Consider the following 20,800-nt stretch of genomic DNA (forward strand, 5'->3'; position numbering starts at 1 on the left):
CTCAGCGCAGCCCCCTGTGTAAATCTGCGGTGGATATGCAGCATCATATTGGCTCTCAATATAACAATGAGACTGCTGGATTCAGGCGACCACACCACTGGATTGTGGGGAACTGAGTCCAATCCCACACCGTGTGACAACTGTTGGCCTAACCCTTCTGACCAGCTAGCAGTACCTCACCAGTACCCAAAATTAGAGGTGATTTGTGGCAGCCTTCTGCATGACATTCTGATTTCTCAGTGAAATCTTGGTGGAATAGATCTTGCCCTTTACTTTCAGTTACATTCATCTCACACATGCAAAGACAAACAGAAGCAGAACTTTGTTCAATTAATTTTATTGAATCACTGCATCTTAGATAAAAAGGCATGTACTGCAATGATTAGGATAAGGAAACATGATAATAGCAGAGTGGTGATGAAAAAAGTGAAACATAAGAGAAGTCCCACCATAGTGTCACAATTCCTACCTACACCACTAACGTTCTATTCTAGAGCACAGCAGTGTTAGCCCTAATCCAACCTTCAGAACCCTTGGGAAGACACCATCCCCCATACCTGAATATGGTAGCAGCGAGGAGGGCTGCTGGTCTACTGAGATTCTTCTTGCATGTGGGCGGAAAAGATGTTCAGTCTCAGCAGACAGGTGCAATGGAGTGAATAGCATGCAATGGCAACTTCTGGCTGCAGTTTCCCTCTAACGTATAGTGGGGCAAAGAGGTGTTCTTATTATAAAACATTTGATGTCCTGAGAATACTGCCCTAACATAAGAAATTCTATGTTTCCATGAAACAACAGGAAATGTGATGTTCTGCTTTGTACCAACAACATTATTGTGTACAGCCTTGAGCAAGCACAGAGTGAAGATGTTGTGCTAAGAAATAAAAACAATTTCTAAGCAGGGAGAACAACAGATAAAAGAATAAAAACATCGCCACAGAATGAGGCTTCTGCTAAAATAATAAAATGAATTATTTTCTAGGCTAAAGGGCACAAGCTGCAGGCCTATGGCTAAAATAACGTGCCCATATATCCCAATAAAGACTTGCAAATCTTTAATAACAGTTTGAGTGTCATCTGATCGCTGTGGCCATTCCCACAGAAATCTGGACCATGAGTCGACAGCTACTAAGATGTATTTGTATGCACCATCAGGTGTCAGAGGACAACAGTGGTCCAGGTATACACACTGCAGTGGTTTATTTGAACTAAGAAGGTGTGTCTGTGGTGGGCGTTTGACAGTGGACGCTTTTATTTGCTGAGATGTCACAGCGAAGGACACCCAGTTTTGTCTGTCTGTGTAGACAAGGCCACCAATACACAGACCTTTGGTCTTGGTTGGGATCACATGATGACCCACCTCTGGTATTGTTACTAAGTCAGTATTCAGGCTAGTTATGCAGTAGGAATATTTGGTAGTGCCTTTGATAATGGTCTGCTGTCAGCCAAAGCTTTCACAGCAGTCAGTGTTTCATCATCCAGCCTTGTTCGTGAACAAGTAATTGCAGCAACAGAAGCCATAGCTACTGCTGTTTTGGCCACTTTATCAGCCAAGTTATTGCCTGTAACGTGTATATCTACACGTTGATGTCCCAATGTATGAACTACACCGCCACTGGGTAGCGTATCTTTCAGATCTGCTACTTTTCCCCACAATAACCTATGTTTGACGGTGTTGCCTTTTGAATTTCTGAACCCATTCTGATGCCTGTAATGCAGCTATTTATTGAAGGACTGGACACAGTAGTACGAATCACTGACTATTAATGTTAGTTGTTTTGGATCCGTGTGTTCCAGTGCCATCACTACAGCCTTAAGCTCTACTAGTTGTGCAGTGCAACCCCCTAAGGTCTGCGTGTAAGTATTTTGTAGATGGAATTCACTATCTTTCATGTAGCCACAGAAGTACTGGTGTTTAGTGCTCATTGCTGGTTGGGCTGAGCAATCAGTGTAAATAAATGTGATATTGATCAATAGGCAAAGGGTTTGCTGGTAATGGATATTCCATTTCGTATTTAAGGAATTCCTGAGTTTGTAATTTTGGGTCATAATTGTAATCTACATCAGTGACTGTCAGAGGCTTTTCCCATTGGATCCAGCGTGGATGTAATGCTTTCGCATTTGGAACGCTGGCTTTTGTAACAGCCTTGAGGGCCGGGATCGGAGACACAACAATAATGCGTTTCCCCTGAGCCAGAGGTTTCTCTTTAATGACAGCCATCTGAACAGCAGTCAGAATCTTTTCTGTTGAAGCAAAAAGTTGTTCCGCTGTGGAATACAAATGTGATTTGCATGCTTTACGGATGGTATCTCCCACATTGAATGTTACATAGGTGAAGCCAATGGCACCAGCAATTATTGTGATGCCCAAATGAGTTTTTTTGTCCCTTGTGTGTAAGTTTTTTGTGCAAGCATGTCTTATTGCGATGCTCTGAGGATACGCGTGTGTTTGACTGTCCAATATCTGCTTGAAAAGTTGGGGCAAATTAAATCATATAATGGATTAATACATTTTGCATAGTCTGGAATGTAAGTTCTGCCAAAGATTAAAAAGCCCAATAATGACTGGAGCTTTTTTATGGTAGTTGGTGGTTGCAATTGTGCAAAATTTTTAGAAAGTGGGGATCTAGTCTCTTTCCTTTATCTGATAACTCGTATCCCAGAAATAGGACACTTGAGGGAGGCAATTTTTGTTTTATTAAAATTGAATTTGTAGCCGAATTCGGCAAATCCCACAACAATGCGGACCACCTGTCTTAGATGTTGAACGAGCTCATCATCTGGAAGGGAGATGTCATCTACATAGGACAACACTTCCGGGTCAATGTTGTGTAAAATGGATGTTACACACGCTGAGAACATCCCAGGACTGTTTTTATCCCTATGAGGGAGCCTAACATTTTTTTTATGCAAGCCTAGGCGCTAAATGCGGTTAAATCCCTACTTTCAGGCGCTATATTTTGGCAGAAGAGGCCATTGGAGATATCCAAAGTTGTTTTGTGTTTTTTAAACACTATATAGTTAACGAGTGCTGTGAGCATTTTGGATATCAGATGTGTGTGTGCAACTGTTCAAATGTCTGTAATCCAAGACTATTCTCTATGGTCCGGCTTAGCAACAGGAAATAGGGGATTATTAATTTGTGAGACAAGGGGATCAATTACACCCTGGTACTCTAACTGTGTGAGAATCTCTCTCACGGGTGTTTTAGCTGCATGCTTAATAGGATATTGAGGTTGAGACCTAATTGGTATTATGTGTAGGGAGAATCTTTATCCCATCCCACATGATTGCGATACAGCGCGGGGGCTTGTGCCAATGCCCAGTCAATTGTGTAAGCCTCTCTTAACTTTACAGGAACCAGGGGTGAGAAGGCAAGCTAAATGTTCTTTACTCCCCCTTCCCTTCAACCTCCCATGGGACTTCACAGACAAATTGTGGCAGCCAATCTTTTTTGGCTAATAAAATGTCATAGATGCCAGTTTGTAATTTCCAGAATATGGTACCACTTGTACACTCAATGTCTGCCTCTAATTGTATTTTCATTTTATACACCCTATTGGGAGGGGAGATGCACATATCCGTAGTTTCGACTTCCAAAAAGTTGTCAGTTGCTTTCCTCTCCAGACGCTCCTAAAACTCTCATCTTGCGTGCCATTTCTTGCAGAAATAGCTGCCACCTTCTTTTTGAATTGGGGTTTTTGTTGTGGAAGTTTTTCTTTTTTAATTGGAACTTCCGATGAGCTTGTAAATGTTTTTTAGTCTCATGTACTCTGTTTGTTGTTCTGATCACACACCTCTCTAAGTTTATCCGGTGAGTCTTGAAAGGAATGACATTGATGTTTATCAGTATATTGATATCTATCAGGAGTTTTTATATTATCATTATTTCCTAGGTTATAGCATTTTTCAGCGGTCTCCAAATGTGGAGATTCTCACTTATCTTTTTTAATTTGTTTTTGTTTATCCCAGCGTTTTTTGGAACCTGCAGCTGCCTGCTTGGTAGAATCCCTGTTGGATTTACCTTGTCATTGCGGTTTACTAGGTCTGGCTCCCAAATTATCCTGACCTATACGTGAATATGTTTCAGCAATAATCTCAGGCAGCTCACGTTTTTGATCCTGTGGAGGAACATTAAGGAGCAACTAGAGCACTGTCAAAGCTAGTGCTTCCCCTTTTAGGTTACTCAATATTATTGAGGACACTGTATCACTATTGCCCTTAATTGCATCCCCACATACAGGTTTGGGGCAGCCCAGTATTCATCTTAAATTTGTTTTAACACTTCTGGAAGATTATCAAGTGTTGGTGTACTGTGTGCAGTGGTGTAGAGAGCAGCAAATACCGTGCCCCAGGTGGTGTAGTTATCCACTGAGGGAACCATCCCAAATGGCAAGCACATAGCGAGAATTCTGTGTTTCTCTTGGGTTCCCAAATTGGAAAACACTGCTTGCAACATGTTTATTTTTGTGAGCTAATCTAAACGGAATTTCTTCATATTTTACGGGTACTTTATTCATAATCGAGTGCACAGCTGCAGGGTTAATGCCAGATGTGGCTGCATGTGGTTGTGCTAAAGCAGCCTGTGCTAGATTAGTACTTAATGTTTGTATTACAAATTGTAATGAGAGGATATATATTGCTACAAGCTCAATGTATAAGCAATGAACCTCAGCTACTGGAAAGGTGCCTGTATCAGGATGTGGTGTGTATATGGTTGATTGTGGCCAGGTAGGACCTTCATTATTTAAAGGGGCTAGCCTAACATGAAGTGTTGTATGTGGTAGGGCCAGTTTTGGAGGTCTTGAAATGATAAAGGTATTTCTATGTAGGCATATGCTCTATATAGTGCAGGTACGTTAGCATGTGTATAATGATGAAATGCATTGCTGTTCCCATCAACTGCTGGAAAATTAGCCCAAGAGTAAAACATTTTTTACTACCCTTTCCTGTGTGGGTTTGCCATGTTGAATGAACTTGTTCAGAGATAAGGACACCAACTGGGGATTAATCCTTTCAAGGTTCAAGCTTGAACAGCATACAGTCTTAAATAGGTGCCACCTATCCAGCTGAGGAGGAAATCCTCATTACCACGGATGTCTGTATATAGTATTGGGGTGCCTTTAGCATGTAGTGAGTCAGAAATACTCAGGGAGATCCATAATTCAGTGCCTGACCAAACACTGGCAGCACCATGTTATGCCCGACTCTCTATATAGCAATGAGACTGCTGGATTCAGGCTGCAGCACAACCAGATTGTGGAGAACGGAGTCCAATCCCACACCGTGTGACAACTGTCGGCCTAACCCTTCTGGCCAGCTAGCAGTACCTCTCAAGTACCCAACGATAGAGGTGATTTGTGGCAGCCGTGTGCATGACATTCCGATTTCTCAGGGAAATTGTGGTGGAACAGATCTTGCCCTTTTCTATCGGTCCTACCATAGTGTCAGAATTCCTACCCACACCACTAGGGTTCTATACTATAGCACCACGGTGTTAGCCCAAATCCGCCCTTCAGGACCCTTGGGAAGACACCATCCCCCATACCTGAATATGGCAGTAGAGAAGAGGGCCGTTGGTCTACTCGAGTCTTCTCCCATGTGGGCGGAAAAGATGTTCAGTCTCAGCAGACAGGTGCAATGAAGCAAACAGCATGCAATGGCAACTTCTGGCTGGAATTTCTCACTAACGTGTAGTGGGCAGAGAGGTGTTTTTATAATAAAACATCAGATGTTCTGAGAATACTGCCCTAACATAATAATACATATGTTTCCAGGAAACAAAAGGGAATGTGATGTTCTGCTTTTACTGACATCATCATGTACAGCCTTGAGCAAGCACACAGTGAAGAAGTTGTGCTAAGAGATGAAACTTTCTAGCAGAGCGAACAACAGATAAAATAATAACTATATCACCACAGAATGAGGCTTCTGCTAATATAATAAAATGAATGATTTCCTAGGCTAAAGGGCACAAGCTGCAGGCCTATAGCTAAAATAACGTTCCCACAAAATGATGCCAAAATAACCTCACAACAGCGGATCCAGAGAAATACTAAAAAACAACACACTGCATCCAACCCCATGCTGCTCACGGCTAAAGGATGTGTGCAGCTTGGATTTGGGTGCATGTGGGAGATTTGGCCACAGGGCTGGTCAGGCCCTGCAGTCAAACCCTGCAGTGCTTTTTATATTGACCTGGAGTAAGTCTTTTGAGTGTGTGTTCCTCATTTATTGCCTGTGTGTGTACAACAAATGCTTAACACTACTCTCTGAAAATCCTACTGCTCGACCACACTACCACAAAATAGAGCATTAGAATTATCTAATTTTGCCACTCTTTTACCTCTAAGGGGAACCCTTGGACTCCGTGCACACTATTTCTTACTTAGAAATAGTATATACGAGCCAACATCCTACAGGAGGAATAACTGCTTTCTAGTCTATGTCACTTACCCAGTGTACATCTGTTCGTGGCATGTTCCGCTGCAGATTCACATGCACCCTCCCACCTCCCCTGAAGCCTGTAGCAGTTTAAGTTAAAAACACTTGAACATATGTGTGTATGTATATATATATATATATATATATATATATATATATATTCCATCTGCATGGACATCTCTTTTCTTTATACTCTATCACTCCTACCTTACCCTCTGCGGGAAAACAATCTAACATGGAGTCGATGCCCATGCGCAAAGGAGCCGAAGAGGGGGAATCACTCGATCACGTGACACTTCTTCGAAGAAAAACAACTTGTAACACTCGAGCCCAACACTAAATGGCAGACGTATGCATAGCATGTGTATCTGCAGCTACACATGCCATTAAACATATAGATATTTTTTTATATATATATACATACACACATATACACACACAAACATATGTATATATACATCTATAAAAACCTTGCTAGAAAAACACACATGTGAGGTGAGCAAATCTAGAGTGTCACAGGGTGCTCCATACCCGCGCTGCTCTCCAATGAAACTTGGGAACTACCCAGAGCTTTCGCTTCGGAGATATATATATATATATATATATATATATATACATATACTGTAACCATTGTTCATAGGAAACAGTGCTGTAGGTTCACATGCTCTGGATACTTCTCCCATTTAGTGTTGGGTCTGAAAGGTTGCAACATGTTTTTCTTCTGTGAAATTCAAGTCAGACGACTTGTTGTGACTCCACCCTTGGTCCACAATGCTATAATTCACTGACTCCACCACAGATTATTTCTGCTCAGGGAGCGAGTAGTGTAAGTGGAGTGCAATGTCAAAGGCAGAGTGTTGGGTACATAAGAAAGGACATACAAAAACTTTCTATGGTCATCGCTTGATTCTGGGGAGAAGGATGGGTGCATGTGAATTTACAGCACTACACGCTATAAATAAATCGTTACATGTAAGTTACATTTTCTGTCTGTAGCATGTACGGCTGAAGATACACCTGCTCTGCACAGACTATAAAGCAGCCCCTTCTAAAGTGTTAACCAGCAGGCAGATGATGCAGCTGTTTGAAACAGTGTTCTCAAGACTCCTTGGCCAACTAAAGGCTTCTGACGTGCTAGAAGATCATCACAATAATGCTTGGTGATGGTATGACCGATAGCAGCCTTGCAAATATAATTCAAAGAGCTATTACCTAAAAATGCTATGTTTGTATCATTCTTGTGTGTAGAATGGGTTCCAAGGGCACAGGGAGTGTGTGCTTAGCCTTGGCATAGCAAGTCTGGATGCACTTAACTTTCGACTTGGCAATGCCAGCTTTAGAGATGGAACGGCACCTGTGGGATTCTTTAAAGGCTACAAGAAATGAGTGAGCATTGTAAAGGTTTTAAGTACCCATTTAATTCTTGGTGGTAAAGATGCTGTCACAATAGCGTTTCCTCACCACCAGGAACCCGTCAACCTACTACATTTAGATGTGGGCAGACCTTTAAGTTAATCACAGCAGAGAATACTCTGTTTCCTGCTAAGATTAACCTGCTCCGATGGAGCTGGGTAGCAAGGGACGCCTGAAAAATGACTACATGTCCGCCCACTCAATTTGGATGGGTGGACATATCATTTTTTAACAGTTTCTTAACGCCATTTTAATGCTCCACCTGCCAATGGAGAAGCCTTCCATGGCGAGGGAAGCATTACTTTTTTTTCTGTACAAAAAGACAATCCTTTTCAGGATTTTCTTTTTGAAAATAATTACTGTTTGTTACAGGGCTGCATCCTTCTGATGCACCCTGTAACAAACAGTAAAATGCATTGGCAGGAACCACAATGAAAGCGGTTTCTGGCACTGCCTTTTTAAATAGGAGCCTGCTATCCGGTTGTTTATAAATTTGGCATGCAGAGTAGTCATAGCCAGGCAGACGTAAAGCCCTTGGCCAGGCGAATGGTGACTATTTTGTCCACCAAAAGTTAAATTGGGCCCTAAGTTCTGTTTATGTGCTATGTGAGCGCACTCTTATTATCCAGAGCACCAAGGGCACTTCGTGCTATAGACTGGCTGTAGAAAGAGGATGGGCAACTCAAACTCCTTCATGTGGAAGGGCGTAACAACACTGGGCAGATATCTGGGGTTGGGGATTAGTACGAAGAGCTATCACATCTTGTGAATCTGAAGAAATAGTTATTGGACCTTAAGACCTTGTAGTTTGCTAATGCATTTAAGGGAGGTAATTTCAATTAAGACAGCCACCCTCCACCTTCCAAAACAAGAACTGTAATTTATACGAGTGCCGAGGTTCAAAAGGAGGACCTACGGGGCACAGAAGGACAACAATGAGGTTCAAAACAGGTGCTGGGGGCATCTTTGGTGGTAATACCCTCAGTAGTCCTTTCATAACTGCTTTAACAGTTGGTATTTTACAAATGGAAAAATGTTGCCTATGTTGAAGGTATGCCCCCACAGGGGATAGCTGTAAACACATAGAAGTGTAAGCTAGGTCTGTTTTGTAGAAGTGCAGAAAGTAAGACAAATCTCCCATACTGGAGATGCAGCATAGCCTGAACTTAGAGGCATAACATGAGTAAGGGCTAGGCTTTTCTTCCTCACTCGGGATAACCATGCTTTTCTCTGTCAGACTGAGGTAACCAATTCCAGGAAGTCAGTTACCAGATAGCTAGATTCAGCTGTTTGGGATCTGTGTGTCTGAGCTTGCCATGATGCTGAGTGAGATGTTCTGGTGGTTACAGAAGCTTCTCATGAGGATTGACTGACATCTGTAGGAGCCCTGAATACCAGGGCTATTTCATGCAGGTTGGTGCCAATAAGATGAAGATCTTGGACATCTGCCTCATCTTCCTCAACCCACATACGTGATGAGTGATAGGTGGAAAAGCATACACAAATATTCCTGATAAGTTAATCGTTAGTGCAATGCTTGAGGGCGATTGTACCTGGAGGTGAAAGTTTGGCACTATGCCTTTTCAGGAATCTATTGCTGGAGTTCCCCACCACTGAAACTACATGTGAGGGATTTGTGGGTGGAGTTCCCACTTGTGTTCTTGTTTCTGAGCATCTCGCCAAATGCTCGTCCAACAACTGAATGTTGTTGCAGGTTTCCCGGTGCCAAATCACCTAAGCTAGCACAGTAAGCTGGGGGATTTAGGCACAAAACTGTTTCTGGATGTAGAACATAGCTGTCACGTTTTCTGTCTTCATTAATATTGCTTTCCCCTGCAGAAGTGGGAGGAACGCTTTCAGTGCTGGTCTGATGGCTTGAAGCTCCAGGTTATTTATGTGGCACTGCTGGAGGTGAGGAGTCCAAGCACCTTTGACAGTCATGTCACAGAGGTGAGCTCCCCACCCAGTAAAAGGGGCATCAATAGCTACAGTCACCTGTGGAAGGGGGTCTGGAAAGGACCTACCAAGCAACATACTGTTGCTGTTCTACTAAAGCAGAGCGGGTGCATGTGTAATCTGGTGTATGGTACAATTTCTGTACATAAAGTCATCACCCTCAATGGTTTCATCACAGTTTGAACAGTAATGCGATGGTGTGTCCACAAAACAGGCAGCGGCTGTTGGAATGGAAGGGTTGCACATGAAGCAGCTATGATTAAATTTTTTTGCAATGGCTTTGAAGTAGAGACATTGCTGGTTGAGTGCGTGCTAGACATTGTTGTTTGCTGCTGCTTTTGATCAAATATGGAAGAGTAGCTTGGTGTGTCTGGCAGGTGCGTTGGTAACACTGCTAGGCAGTCAGTAAATACTGTTGGAGCTGTGGTGACTCCGAAGGGTAACACTTTGAATTGGTAGTGTTGTTCATCTATTTACATGCAGGAGGAACTCGTGATGTGCTGGGTAAATCAGGATCTAAAAGTATTTATAATTCAAAACCAGTGCTGAAATAAAGTTGTGTTGATGTAGTAGCTGGACAACATTTTCTTCAGTGACCATGTAAAAGTGTTCGGAGAACATGAACCTGTTAAGTGACCAGAGATTGCAGATGAGCCAATGGAAGCCGTCTTTTGGAGATTAGAAAATACAAAGAATACACCCAGTACAGCTTTGGTGTAAAGGTACAGGTTCTGTTATACCCTTTTGTTAATGAACCTGAACCTTTTCCTGCAGAAGGTGAAGGTAATTTGAACTTAGTATGTGATGGCAGGGTGGTACGTTTGAGGGGCTGTATGAAACGTGAGGCAGTAATATTCCTGCACAATGGAGACAACCCATTGATCTGAGGTTATGTCTTTACGGCAGATGTGATGGGTCAAAGGAGGGGAAGCCAAAGGTCCACAGCGGACGAGCACCTTGCAGGGCCTCCTTTGCCTTTCTTATGCCCATTTCCCATAGAGGTCCCTCTGGATGGTCTTCGGTTGCGGGGGTCTTGAAAGAACTGTTGGTACATGGGTCCCTGACCTAAGCCCACCGGTTTGGCAGCTCCCCTGCTTAGCTACTTACGAAAAGCAGATTTGATAGTAGGGTAGAGTAAGGCATCCATGGATTCACCCATTCCCATAAGTGTGGGCAGGGAAACAAATCAAATGTCTGCCTCCAGTCGGTGGGAGCATTTTTAACGCTCCCGCAGGCTGGGAGCAGACTTTGGGGGTTATTCTAACTTTGGAGGAGTGTTAATCCGTCCCAAAAGTGACGGTAAAGTGACGGATATACCACCAGCCGTATTACGAGTTCCATAGGATATAATGGACTCGTAATACGGCTGGTGGTAAATCCGTCACTTTTCCGTCACTTTTGGGACGGATTAACACCTCCTCCAAAGTTAGAATAACCCCCTTTGTGTTTGCTCCAGCCTGGCGGGAGATTCAAAATTGCTCGGATTAAGGAGAAGCAAACACAGGTTTCCCTGCCTGTGGTGGTGCATGCAGGAAAACCACTATGTCCTAGGGGTGGAGTCCCCGGGACATAGCATGCGAGCTGGCACTGTGGGATGGTGTCCCTGGGGCCATTAATGGCTCACCTCCCTTAAAGTAATCAACCCTAGATGTGGGCTTCCTGGGGCCTTTAGAGGCTCAGGGAAGGGGGCCAGCAGTCCCTCTCCCCATTTTGAAGAATTTCAGCCCTGTGGGTGGGCTCCTTGGGCCCTTTAGAGGCTCAGAGAGAGGGGCTGTGCAGCCCCCCTCCCATTATTCAATGATTTCAGCCCCGGGGGTGGGGTGCCCGGGGCCTCTGATGGCTCACAGAGGGGGATGCATGTCTGTCCCTCCCCATTTACAATGTTTTTTGCCCCAGGAGTGGGCTGTCAAGGGCTGCTGATGGCTTGGGTGGGTGGCCTGTAAAGGCTAGAGGAGTGACAGGCGCCCACCCCCCTTCTATTGGTAAAACAAAGCAGCCCTGTCTGCCATTTTTGTTTTAACAATCCCACAGGATTGCTGACATTTTTTCCAGATTTTTTTTTTCGTTTTTGGTCCCAGGGGTGGGTCCCTCTGGTCTAAAGAAGTCTATGGAAAATGCATGGGGATTTTGCATTTTGGGACCCCTCTTTTTCTCAGGCCCTGCTTGACGGGTTACCCCAAAACTTTCCATGCACAAACTAATCAAAAAGTAGCACTTTTTTGTAAAGTTTCATGGAGATTCGTCAAACGTGGCCAAAGTTATTAGCTTAGTAACACAAAAAAAGCTTTTCTCATGGAACAGCTGACTTAACTATACCTACTGGCGACCACAACTAGGTTATATATATATATATATATATATATATAGATATATATATATATATATATATATATATATATATATATATATAGATATATATATTTTTATATTTTTTATAGATAGGTAGGTAGATAGATATATACAGGTTTTTATCTTACCTGCTGGCGATCGCCATTAGATAGTTATAGTTAGGACCTAATTTCCATAGGAAGAGTGTTTCTTGTTTTGCTAATAACTTTAGTATCGCTTGATGAATCTTCAGTCAGTTCAGCTGCTATCTTCAAAGATTTGGGGTGATCTGTCAAGCAGGGGCTGAGAAAAAGGGGAGTGGAACAGGATTTCCCCATGCTTTTTCTTTTTGTGATTTGGTGTAAATCAGGTTGGTAGTTTTTGAGGTATTAGGGTTTTAAAAATATAGATATCTAGGGACAGGGATCCTCTGCTGACCCAACTGTCCCTTGCTGTGCTGATATCTGATTGGCTGCTAACACTTCATCAAAAAAATATGGTTGGCAGCCATTTTGGGACAAGGCTTTAGCCAAGTCCCGCAAAAAAAGTTAACAAAAAGAAAGAAAAGGGGACAGGGTAAGGTCACCTGTGCCCCTAGCCTTGGACTAGGGTCCCTCACGGACCCCACAAGGGATAAAAAGCATAATAAAAAAAAGCCAGAAACATCAGCAGATCGATCCATGGATTTTTCCAAGATTTTTGAAGGGACAAAAAGAGGCATCATGGGCCTTTCATTTATTTTGGGCCAGGTCCCAGGGGCATAAAAAAGGAGGGGGTGCATGAGGCCCTCCTCCTAGGGCTTGTATTAGCCCCAGGACCATCTCCTCTCTGGGACAATGAGTCTAAAATATGTGGGGGGTCGCGGACCCCCTGAAGCCACAGGGACATCCACCTATCCACCTCCTTGGGGCAAAACACTAAGTTGTAATGAGGGAGGCCCTTACAGCCTCGTCCACAGTACCGGGGACTGCCACCTGCCTGGGGCTAAATATGAAATTAATGCAGGGGGGGCTCAGGTGGCCCTCCGGGCAGCCCCGGGGACTGCCACAACCCCGGGGCTGCAATAAAACAATAAAGGGAGTCTGCTGGGTACCCCCAACCCTGGGGACAACCATTTCCTCCCCGGGGCTAAAGTAGACATTGGAGGGGGACCGTGAGGTTCCCCTCGTGGAGCAATACATGGCCTTGGGGATCAATACCACCCCCCCCCAAGGCCAGCTCCTGCTATGTCCCGGGGTGCCTACCCCCAGGCCATAGCTATTTGCTCTGACTTGGCAGGAGCAAACACTCCAGTTCCAGCAAGCGAGAGCTGTCAAAGTGCTCTCGCCCGCTAGAAGCAGAGGTTTCATTTCTTTCCCTGCCCCAAGAGCGATGTCGGCTCCTGCAGGAGGTCGGGGTTAACTGGGGCCACGGGTGCCTTGAGGTTCCCTCCCGTGGTCCCAGTGCACACTGGGTGCCCTAAGGGGCACCCAGGAGACATTCCCGGGTGCTGAGGTCCCCGGGACCAAAGTCAGACTAGTGTGGGGACCCCGGGGCAGACGACTCTTCCATTTCTCCAGAAGATGGAGTCCCCAGAGCCGAAATCAGCCCTGCGAGGGGCCCTATAAAGTCCATGGTTCTCTCTTTAAACTGCTACGAGTATGCAAACGTGCAAATCACCTGGAAGCTGCGCCCACTTGGCCCCGCACTGTCCAGCTTAGCAGTATGCAAAAGTCTTCCCGCATTTTACCAGGATGATGGACAGCTTACCAAAGGGCACCAGTTCATTTCCCACTGATTTTGGTGGTGCGTTCTTGATGCTATGGAATATGAGGACATCACCACAAAACAAAGAAGTACTTACGTCATTTAGATAAGAGGAAGGGCTCTGGATTGTTGGAGATTTAGGCCTTTGTACTCTCGTTGGCCTCTCTACAGGAGAATTCATGTTATCACAGAATAATAGAAAAAGAGGCAACATGAACAATCATGCTGACAAACACACACAAGGTCACTGGTGACATTTCCTTGTGCTCCATTACACAGCTTCAGTGTAGAATACATACAGGACGTTTACCCAAGGAGGCAGAAAGAACTCCACTTGGGTAGATATTGTGTGCAAAGCTGTGGGCTCTAGTTGGATAAAAGGGCAGGTGGGATTCCTTCGTGGCTGAATCAATAACACAGCTACTGACACATCCACACAGACACTCAAACACTTACTCAGATGCACTCAGACACTCTTGCACCCACTCAAACTCAGGCACCCACTTACATACCCACTCATGCACCCACTCAGAGACCCACTTAGACACTCATACGCCCACTCACAGATGCACTCAGACATTTATGCACACACTCAGACTCTCTCAGACATTCATGTACCTAATCATGCTCAAACACCCATTCATTGACCCACTCAGAGACTCATGCATTCAGTCACAGACCCACTCAAAAACGCATGCATTCACAGATGCACTCATTCATATACCCACTCACAGACCTACTCAACACTCACGCACCCACTCACGACCCAGACACTCACACACCCACTCACAGAGACTTTCACACCCACTCTGACACCCAGAGACACCCTCTCACACCTGCTCTCACACCCAGACACTCTCACACCCACACAGAACCTCTCACACCCAGACAGACATACTTATACCCACTCTCACAACCAGACACACCCGCTCAGACTGTTTCTCACACCAAGAGAGAGAGGCCCTGCAGGCAACCCTGCCGCGCACTGCAGAAGGGCATGCGTGGAGGTCATTGGATTAATGTATAATAATGGCAATGACTTTACGTTAAAAAAAAAACACAGCAATTCACTGAAAAAAACAAAGGCAACAGGGATGTTATTGTTAGGTTCTGAACTAACTCGGACCAACCCAGAAAAATTCAGCAGTTAACGGTTATTTCAAGGAACTATCAATTGTGGCCTAAGGTAACTGTAACTTGCATTCTTGCCATGCACTGCTAACTACCCCAGATATTGCTGCACTCGGGGCAACTTTTGTAACAGCAGTAAAAATATCAATGAAACATTGCATTCAAATTATTGAAGTAAAAACTGCATAGAGGGGCCCAAGTTATAGTCACCTTAGGCCGTGAGTTATAGTTACTTGAAATAACTAACTATAACAGCTGAATTTCTCTGGTTTTGTGGGAGTAAATTCAGAACCTAACTATAACATCCCTGTTACCTTTGTTACAAGGATGTAACCTTTTACAAATATATATATATATATATCCGTTAGGACGAAACGCGTTGGCTATGGATTATGTAATTTTATTCTGGATCAATAAAAAGCAGTGATTCCATGAAATTGGATTGTGGAACTGTGTGATTTCAGATGAAACTTGAAAAGATGGGTCAAAAAGCTTTTATATACTAACAAACAGTTTGATGTGCCGGGTCATTTCTTATATATATATATATATAGATATATATATATCAAAGAAGGCCACAGGCTTCTTTATCTGCAAATGAAGCCTTTAGCCTAAAACAACAAGACCCTGTAGAAGAACTGTTTTGGAGGACTCTGGTGGAGATGCACAACTTTCTGTAGGACTGTTGACAGGTGTCCACTTGGTGTATGGGAGACCAAGGAGGGTAATACCAGAACAAACAAGAAAGAGTGACAGGGGATATCTGAGTGACAACTACAGAAGACCCCAGAGTGTATCTGGGTATCAAGAAGAAGCAACTGTGAAAGTAGCACAGCCCATTCAGGAGAGCAGATGTCATTGTGGCAGATCTCCCTAGTGTGGAGCAAAAAGGGATCCCAGATGAGTCACTTTCTATACCATGTTCCCAGATTATCTCCCTCTGTGCACAATGCATACAGCCTGTTCCACCCTCTTTCAGGTTTACCTGCACATGAGGATGGGGGAGCTACATATATTTCCCCCAATGTCTCTTTCTTTTGTTATCCCAGAACAAAATGCTTCCTACTGCTTAAGGCCATCACTACTATTTATTATTTTCCCCATGAAAGTCTAGGTCTCAAAACCATGACTCTACAATGTACTCCTCTTCTTGAGAAATTGCATCTGCAGAACATTTTGGATGTTGTTCATTCTAATTGTTATTTTTTCAGTGGGACATGTTGAGGCACTTGATTCTCGGATTTATTTTTTCTCACATCAAGAGTAACTTGAAGATGCTTCTTAAAAGCTATAGATCGTGCTGGAGTCGGGCCACAATACAATCAATAGGGTGTTTTTCCATTGAAGGTGAGGATGGGGTCCATACTGGAATTACTCATAAACACTACCCATTTTGTCCTGTATTTCTCATTCTATGAGGGTTCACCGGTGAACTACGAAATTCCAACTGACAACCCAAACTTGAGCATGCCAGTGCACCCTATTTGCAAATGCTCAGAGTATTACCCAATCTGTGTACTTAGGGGTTTCTACTGTATGCATCAACTCATGAGTATTGTCTTCAACGTATGTTACTCCTGTGGATTGGGATCTTTCAGTGCAAGGGGCTTTCCATATGGTTCATTGAAAAGTAATGTGTTGTATTAAGATATCAATTATAGTGGTTTTGCCCTATCTTTTCACTTTTTCCAAGAGACAGGTCTTCAATGTTCTTCTTAATAAAGGACACATCTATCTGCAGAATCCTCATCATTAACTTTTCCCAAGACTAAGGCTGAACCTGTAAGCTTTTTTTTCAACAATACCTCATCTCTGCACCGAGTGGCACTGACGGGGAACTAGCCGTGGATTCACATGACATCACTGCAACAGTGGACAATAAAGAAGCCAACCTCAACTCGTAAGGTCAGTTGCTTTTTTTTCTGTTTACATGCGCCATAGATACTGGAATCTGGAGGATGCCAAGTCTTTTCCTCAGTATCTTGTCTCTTTTTCTCATTCTTTCTGGAAGCATACACCCCCCCCCATCCACAATTGTCATGCTTTAAGCCTTGCACTTTTTAGTGTTGCCTTCAGACAGTTTTTATCTGCCTGTTGTCGAAAGACCATTCAGGAGCTTTTGATCAGACCACTGCTTATGACTGGAAGGACTTCTTGCCTCATTTGCTTGCCTCTTATTCAAGTAATTACCTTCCTCTTATTGTGCTTGTCCCTCCCCTACAGCATTGCTTCTCTACAACCTTTTTTGATAGGATGATTTTTACCCTTCCAATGCTGCTTTCATTCATGCACCTACTTCACTTGGCTTCACTCACCAATCACATCCTCTGTAGTTCCCTCATGCCTTGCATTCCTGTTTTTAATTTCTTTTTTTACTTTTCTGTAGGGCCCGGCAACAGCATTTTTATACCAGACTGATCCTTTTTTTTTCAAAATGTGCTGTCACACACCTCTAATTGTTTTTTTTTTTTTTATCTACCACTCCTAGATGGGCATCAGCCACCTTGGAACTTTAAATTTAAAAAGACAAAGTGGCGACTGCTGGCGTTTGTACATGCATGTGGGTGAGATGTGCGCACATCTTTGCTTGTTAATTTACCACTCCAAGATAGGTATCAGCCATCATGGAACTGTAAATTTCAAAAGCCAAAATGGCAGCAACCTGACGTACGTACATGCATACAGGTGATGCACGTGCTCACATTTGTCATCACGATGTAACAGGCATTTTGCCTTTTTTTCGTTACGTTGATCAGCAGCGGCAACAAAGCTTTTTTCCCTTTTGCTGATTTTGTTCAGCATCACAACAAGCATTGCTGAAGCAAAAATGATGGCTAATGCCTTAGAAAGGCAAGACCTATTTGTTTTGACAATACTTATTTGTCATTGTTATGCAGAAGGATTTTTTCGTGAGTCTTCATAAGGTATTTCCTCCAAAATGGCCTAAGAAGAGTATATCCAGAATAATAATTTATTGTATTTGCTTATCTTATCAAAATGGCAGTCATCAGCTTCCGGAGTATGTAAAGCTCAGACTCATAGCAAAAAAGTGGCTATTGCAGCATTGTTGGGTTACATTCTCATTTTGAAATTTAGTCTTCTCACTACAAGGAGATCGGACAATACTTCCTTCGTGCATGATTATATTGTTTAGTATGACATAATAAATTCCCTGTTGGGTCATACTGTCCTTGAAAAGGTTTTTGTTTAGATATAGATTTATCTTTTCTATGTAAATGCATAATATTCTAACCCAATATTTCTAATTTCTAACTGAAGTTGTCCATCACAGATATGACTGACCTACCTAGTCTTCCCTAGGTCAGAGTGATCTAATGTCTCATGAAACTCAAGTAGAACCAAAAACTGTTCTTTCAGTTATTAGACCAAAAGAGACACCATTTGTTAGTCCATGCAAACTGAGTGCACCAAACAGATTGTATATTTTGAGAAAAACCTTGCATTGTGGTCTTTACCATCAGATCCTAAGCACTCTAAGGGACAACAGAAGTAAGGGCATAAGTATCATGCTGCTCCATTGGAATAAGGCAGCTATATTGCATTCCACTCACCAGGTTCTTGAAGACTGCACCGTAGACCTTTGAGCTCAGGTGCTTCTCCAGTGTGGCTGTGTTGTTCACAATCTCACCTGCACATTCACTGTTAGACGAGAATGACATATGCAAATAAAGCATGAAATGAGAGGCAGACAGATCAAAAAGACCCTTATGACAGCCACAAAACTCATTTATCAAATGTTCATGATTGATCCTGACTATTCACCTCAAAAGGCACAGGAATACACATTTCACTTTGGTAAGATGTAACATTCTGGCACACTGATACTTTTATTTGAAGATGTACATATTAAGCAATCAATGCATGCAGCTGAATAACTGGGTAGAAAATTACTATCTCAAGCCCATGCCAGGGGAAGACAAAGCTCAGATGTACAGTATTTCAATTAATTTCTACAACACTCTTGCCAAATCCACCAGATCCATAGCTGCTTCAAAGCTGCAGGGGTTTTAAGCTACTTCAGATCACTTAAATCCTCACATATTTAATACTGACAAGCGACTCCAGGATACATTCTCCAATTCTTTTGGTCTACAAACTTTCCAAAAACCTTTACTCACGTCCAGGCCTCAACGCTTTGCCTCAGCACCATCTCCCGTGCTTGCTTCTCTGTGATGATAGACGCTTTCACACTAGGCATCTTGTCCTGGTTGTCAAGCAGCTTGGACCCCAAAAAGAATCGCAAACCGGCCTGGAACTTGGTTTGGGTTTTCAAGACTTGGGGAGGCTGCTTATCCACAATTAATGAGCTGAGGAGTGAGTGAAGGTGCACATAAAAATTTCATCACATTCTAGAAGTGAACAACACTGAGCAGACGCCATCAACAGCAGTTCATAACTTCAACGGGCACTATTGTCTTGTCTCTAATTCATGACTTTTTAGAAATGGGTTTGGCATTACTGCGTAAACTATTTAATTAACGTATCATTGTGACTTTACTCCTAGATTCCTTCTTCCTCTGGCTATCCCACCTCCCTGCTTTTGTGGTCTCTCTTGCTTTTCTATTAAGATGTTTATGAAAATATTGTGATAGAGATGCAGATGTTACTGATTTGTAATCCTCATTCTACAGCACTGGCAATATTTCAATTCAGAAACAGTCAGTTCTCCTCCCTGGTTAAGCCAGGCGAATGAATATGGAGTTTGTAATTAAGGGTCCTATGTACTAACAGCTGCTCACAGAAATCTGGGTGCAAGTTGCAGCCATTATTTTTGCAAAGAGTGAAACATTTAATAAACTGACCTATGTACTAATAGATTGGTTCGCTAAACTCTGGTACAGAGTGGGTCACAATCCAACTTAACGCTTATATGTATAATGAGGCAGGTCAGATTGTGAATTGCTCTGAGTGGAGGCCATTACAGAGATGGTGGCTAGCTAGGTTCAGCAGACGATCCATATCTGTGATCGCCTTTCAGTAAAGTAAAATATTTGTTTAAATTCAGGAAGTTTCCTTAGAGGAAACAATGCTACATTAAGTTTTCTTTTTTAAAACGTTTGTTTAAGACTACTGCTTACACCACTACAAACTTTTTTTTTTTTAATTCAAAAAGCAGAAGGAGTCCCCTTTCCTTTTGCAAATGCAGTATCACCTCATCTTGGTAGTCAGTAATTCTTCCATGTTTGCAACGAGATTTTGCTAGCAAAACATTGACCTATCTCATACCAAATCTAAATTTGGAAGAGATGCCTACAACTTGCCTTTTCGAAATAGCACTACCGAATGTCATTATAGGAGTCTGTAAAGATTTACTACAAAGTGAAAAAAACTTTCTGCGGTCGCCAAACAACGATTCATATTTTTTGCAAACATTAAAACATTTAGTACACCTGGCTGTGTGTCCATACTCTAATGTGATCAAATGAACACAGTGCTAAATGTCAAAGCAGTACACCCTCAGATTCCAGAGCTGCCTAGCACTTTTGAAGTAGCATAATGTAATTTTTTACCAATTAGACTTAATCCTACCTGCTACCTTATTTTTCTTTTTCCTTTTTAGGTGAAAGAATAAAAAATGGCTTGTATATCACAGTTGTTTTCAACTCAAGTTTTAATCCCACTGTGGTTGCATATACAAAATGTTCTTCTGATACTCCATGAAATGCTTTGCAGAGAGATATATTTTGCTTAAAATAAAACGTTTTGGAATTCCCTACATTGGTGTACATCCTACGTATTCTGCCTTGATGGAGGACACGGG

At 42.8% G+C, this 20,800-nt stretch overlaps 1 protein-coding gene across 5 annotated transcripts in view; it reads right to left on the reverse strand.

Moving 5' to 3' along the window:
- Positions 1 to 20,800, reverse strand: part of STAT6 (signal transducer and activator of transcription 6) — a 604,937-nt gene that overhangs the window by 196,975 nt on the left and 387,162 nt on the right. For all 5 annotated transcript variants that reach the window (XM_069230781.1, XM_069230777.1, XM_069230780.1 and 2 more), the window contains exons 8-9: positions 19,158 to 19,346; positions 18,591 to 18,678 (exon numbers count right to left, since the gene is read on the reverse strand). In XM_069230781.1, coding sequence (XP_069086882.1) covers positions 18,591 to 18,678; positions 19,158 to 19,346 — 277 coding nt within the window. The remainder of the gene's footprint in view (positions 1 to 18,590; positions 18,679 to 19,157; positions 19,347 to 20,800) is intronic.

The sequence above is a fragment of the Pleurodeles waltl genome, chromosome 4_2 (assembly GCF_031143425.1).
Source record: "Pleurodeles waltl isolate 20211129_DDA chromosome 4_2, aPleWal1.hap1.20221129, whole genome shotgun sequence".
Lineage (NCBI taxonomy): Eukaryota > Metazoa > Chordata > Amphibia > Caudata > Salamandridae > Pleurodeles > Pleurodeles waltl.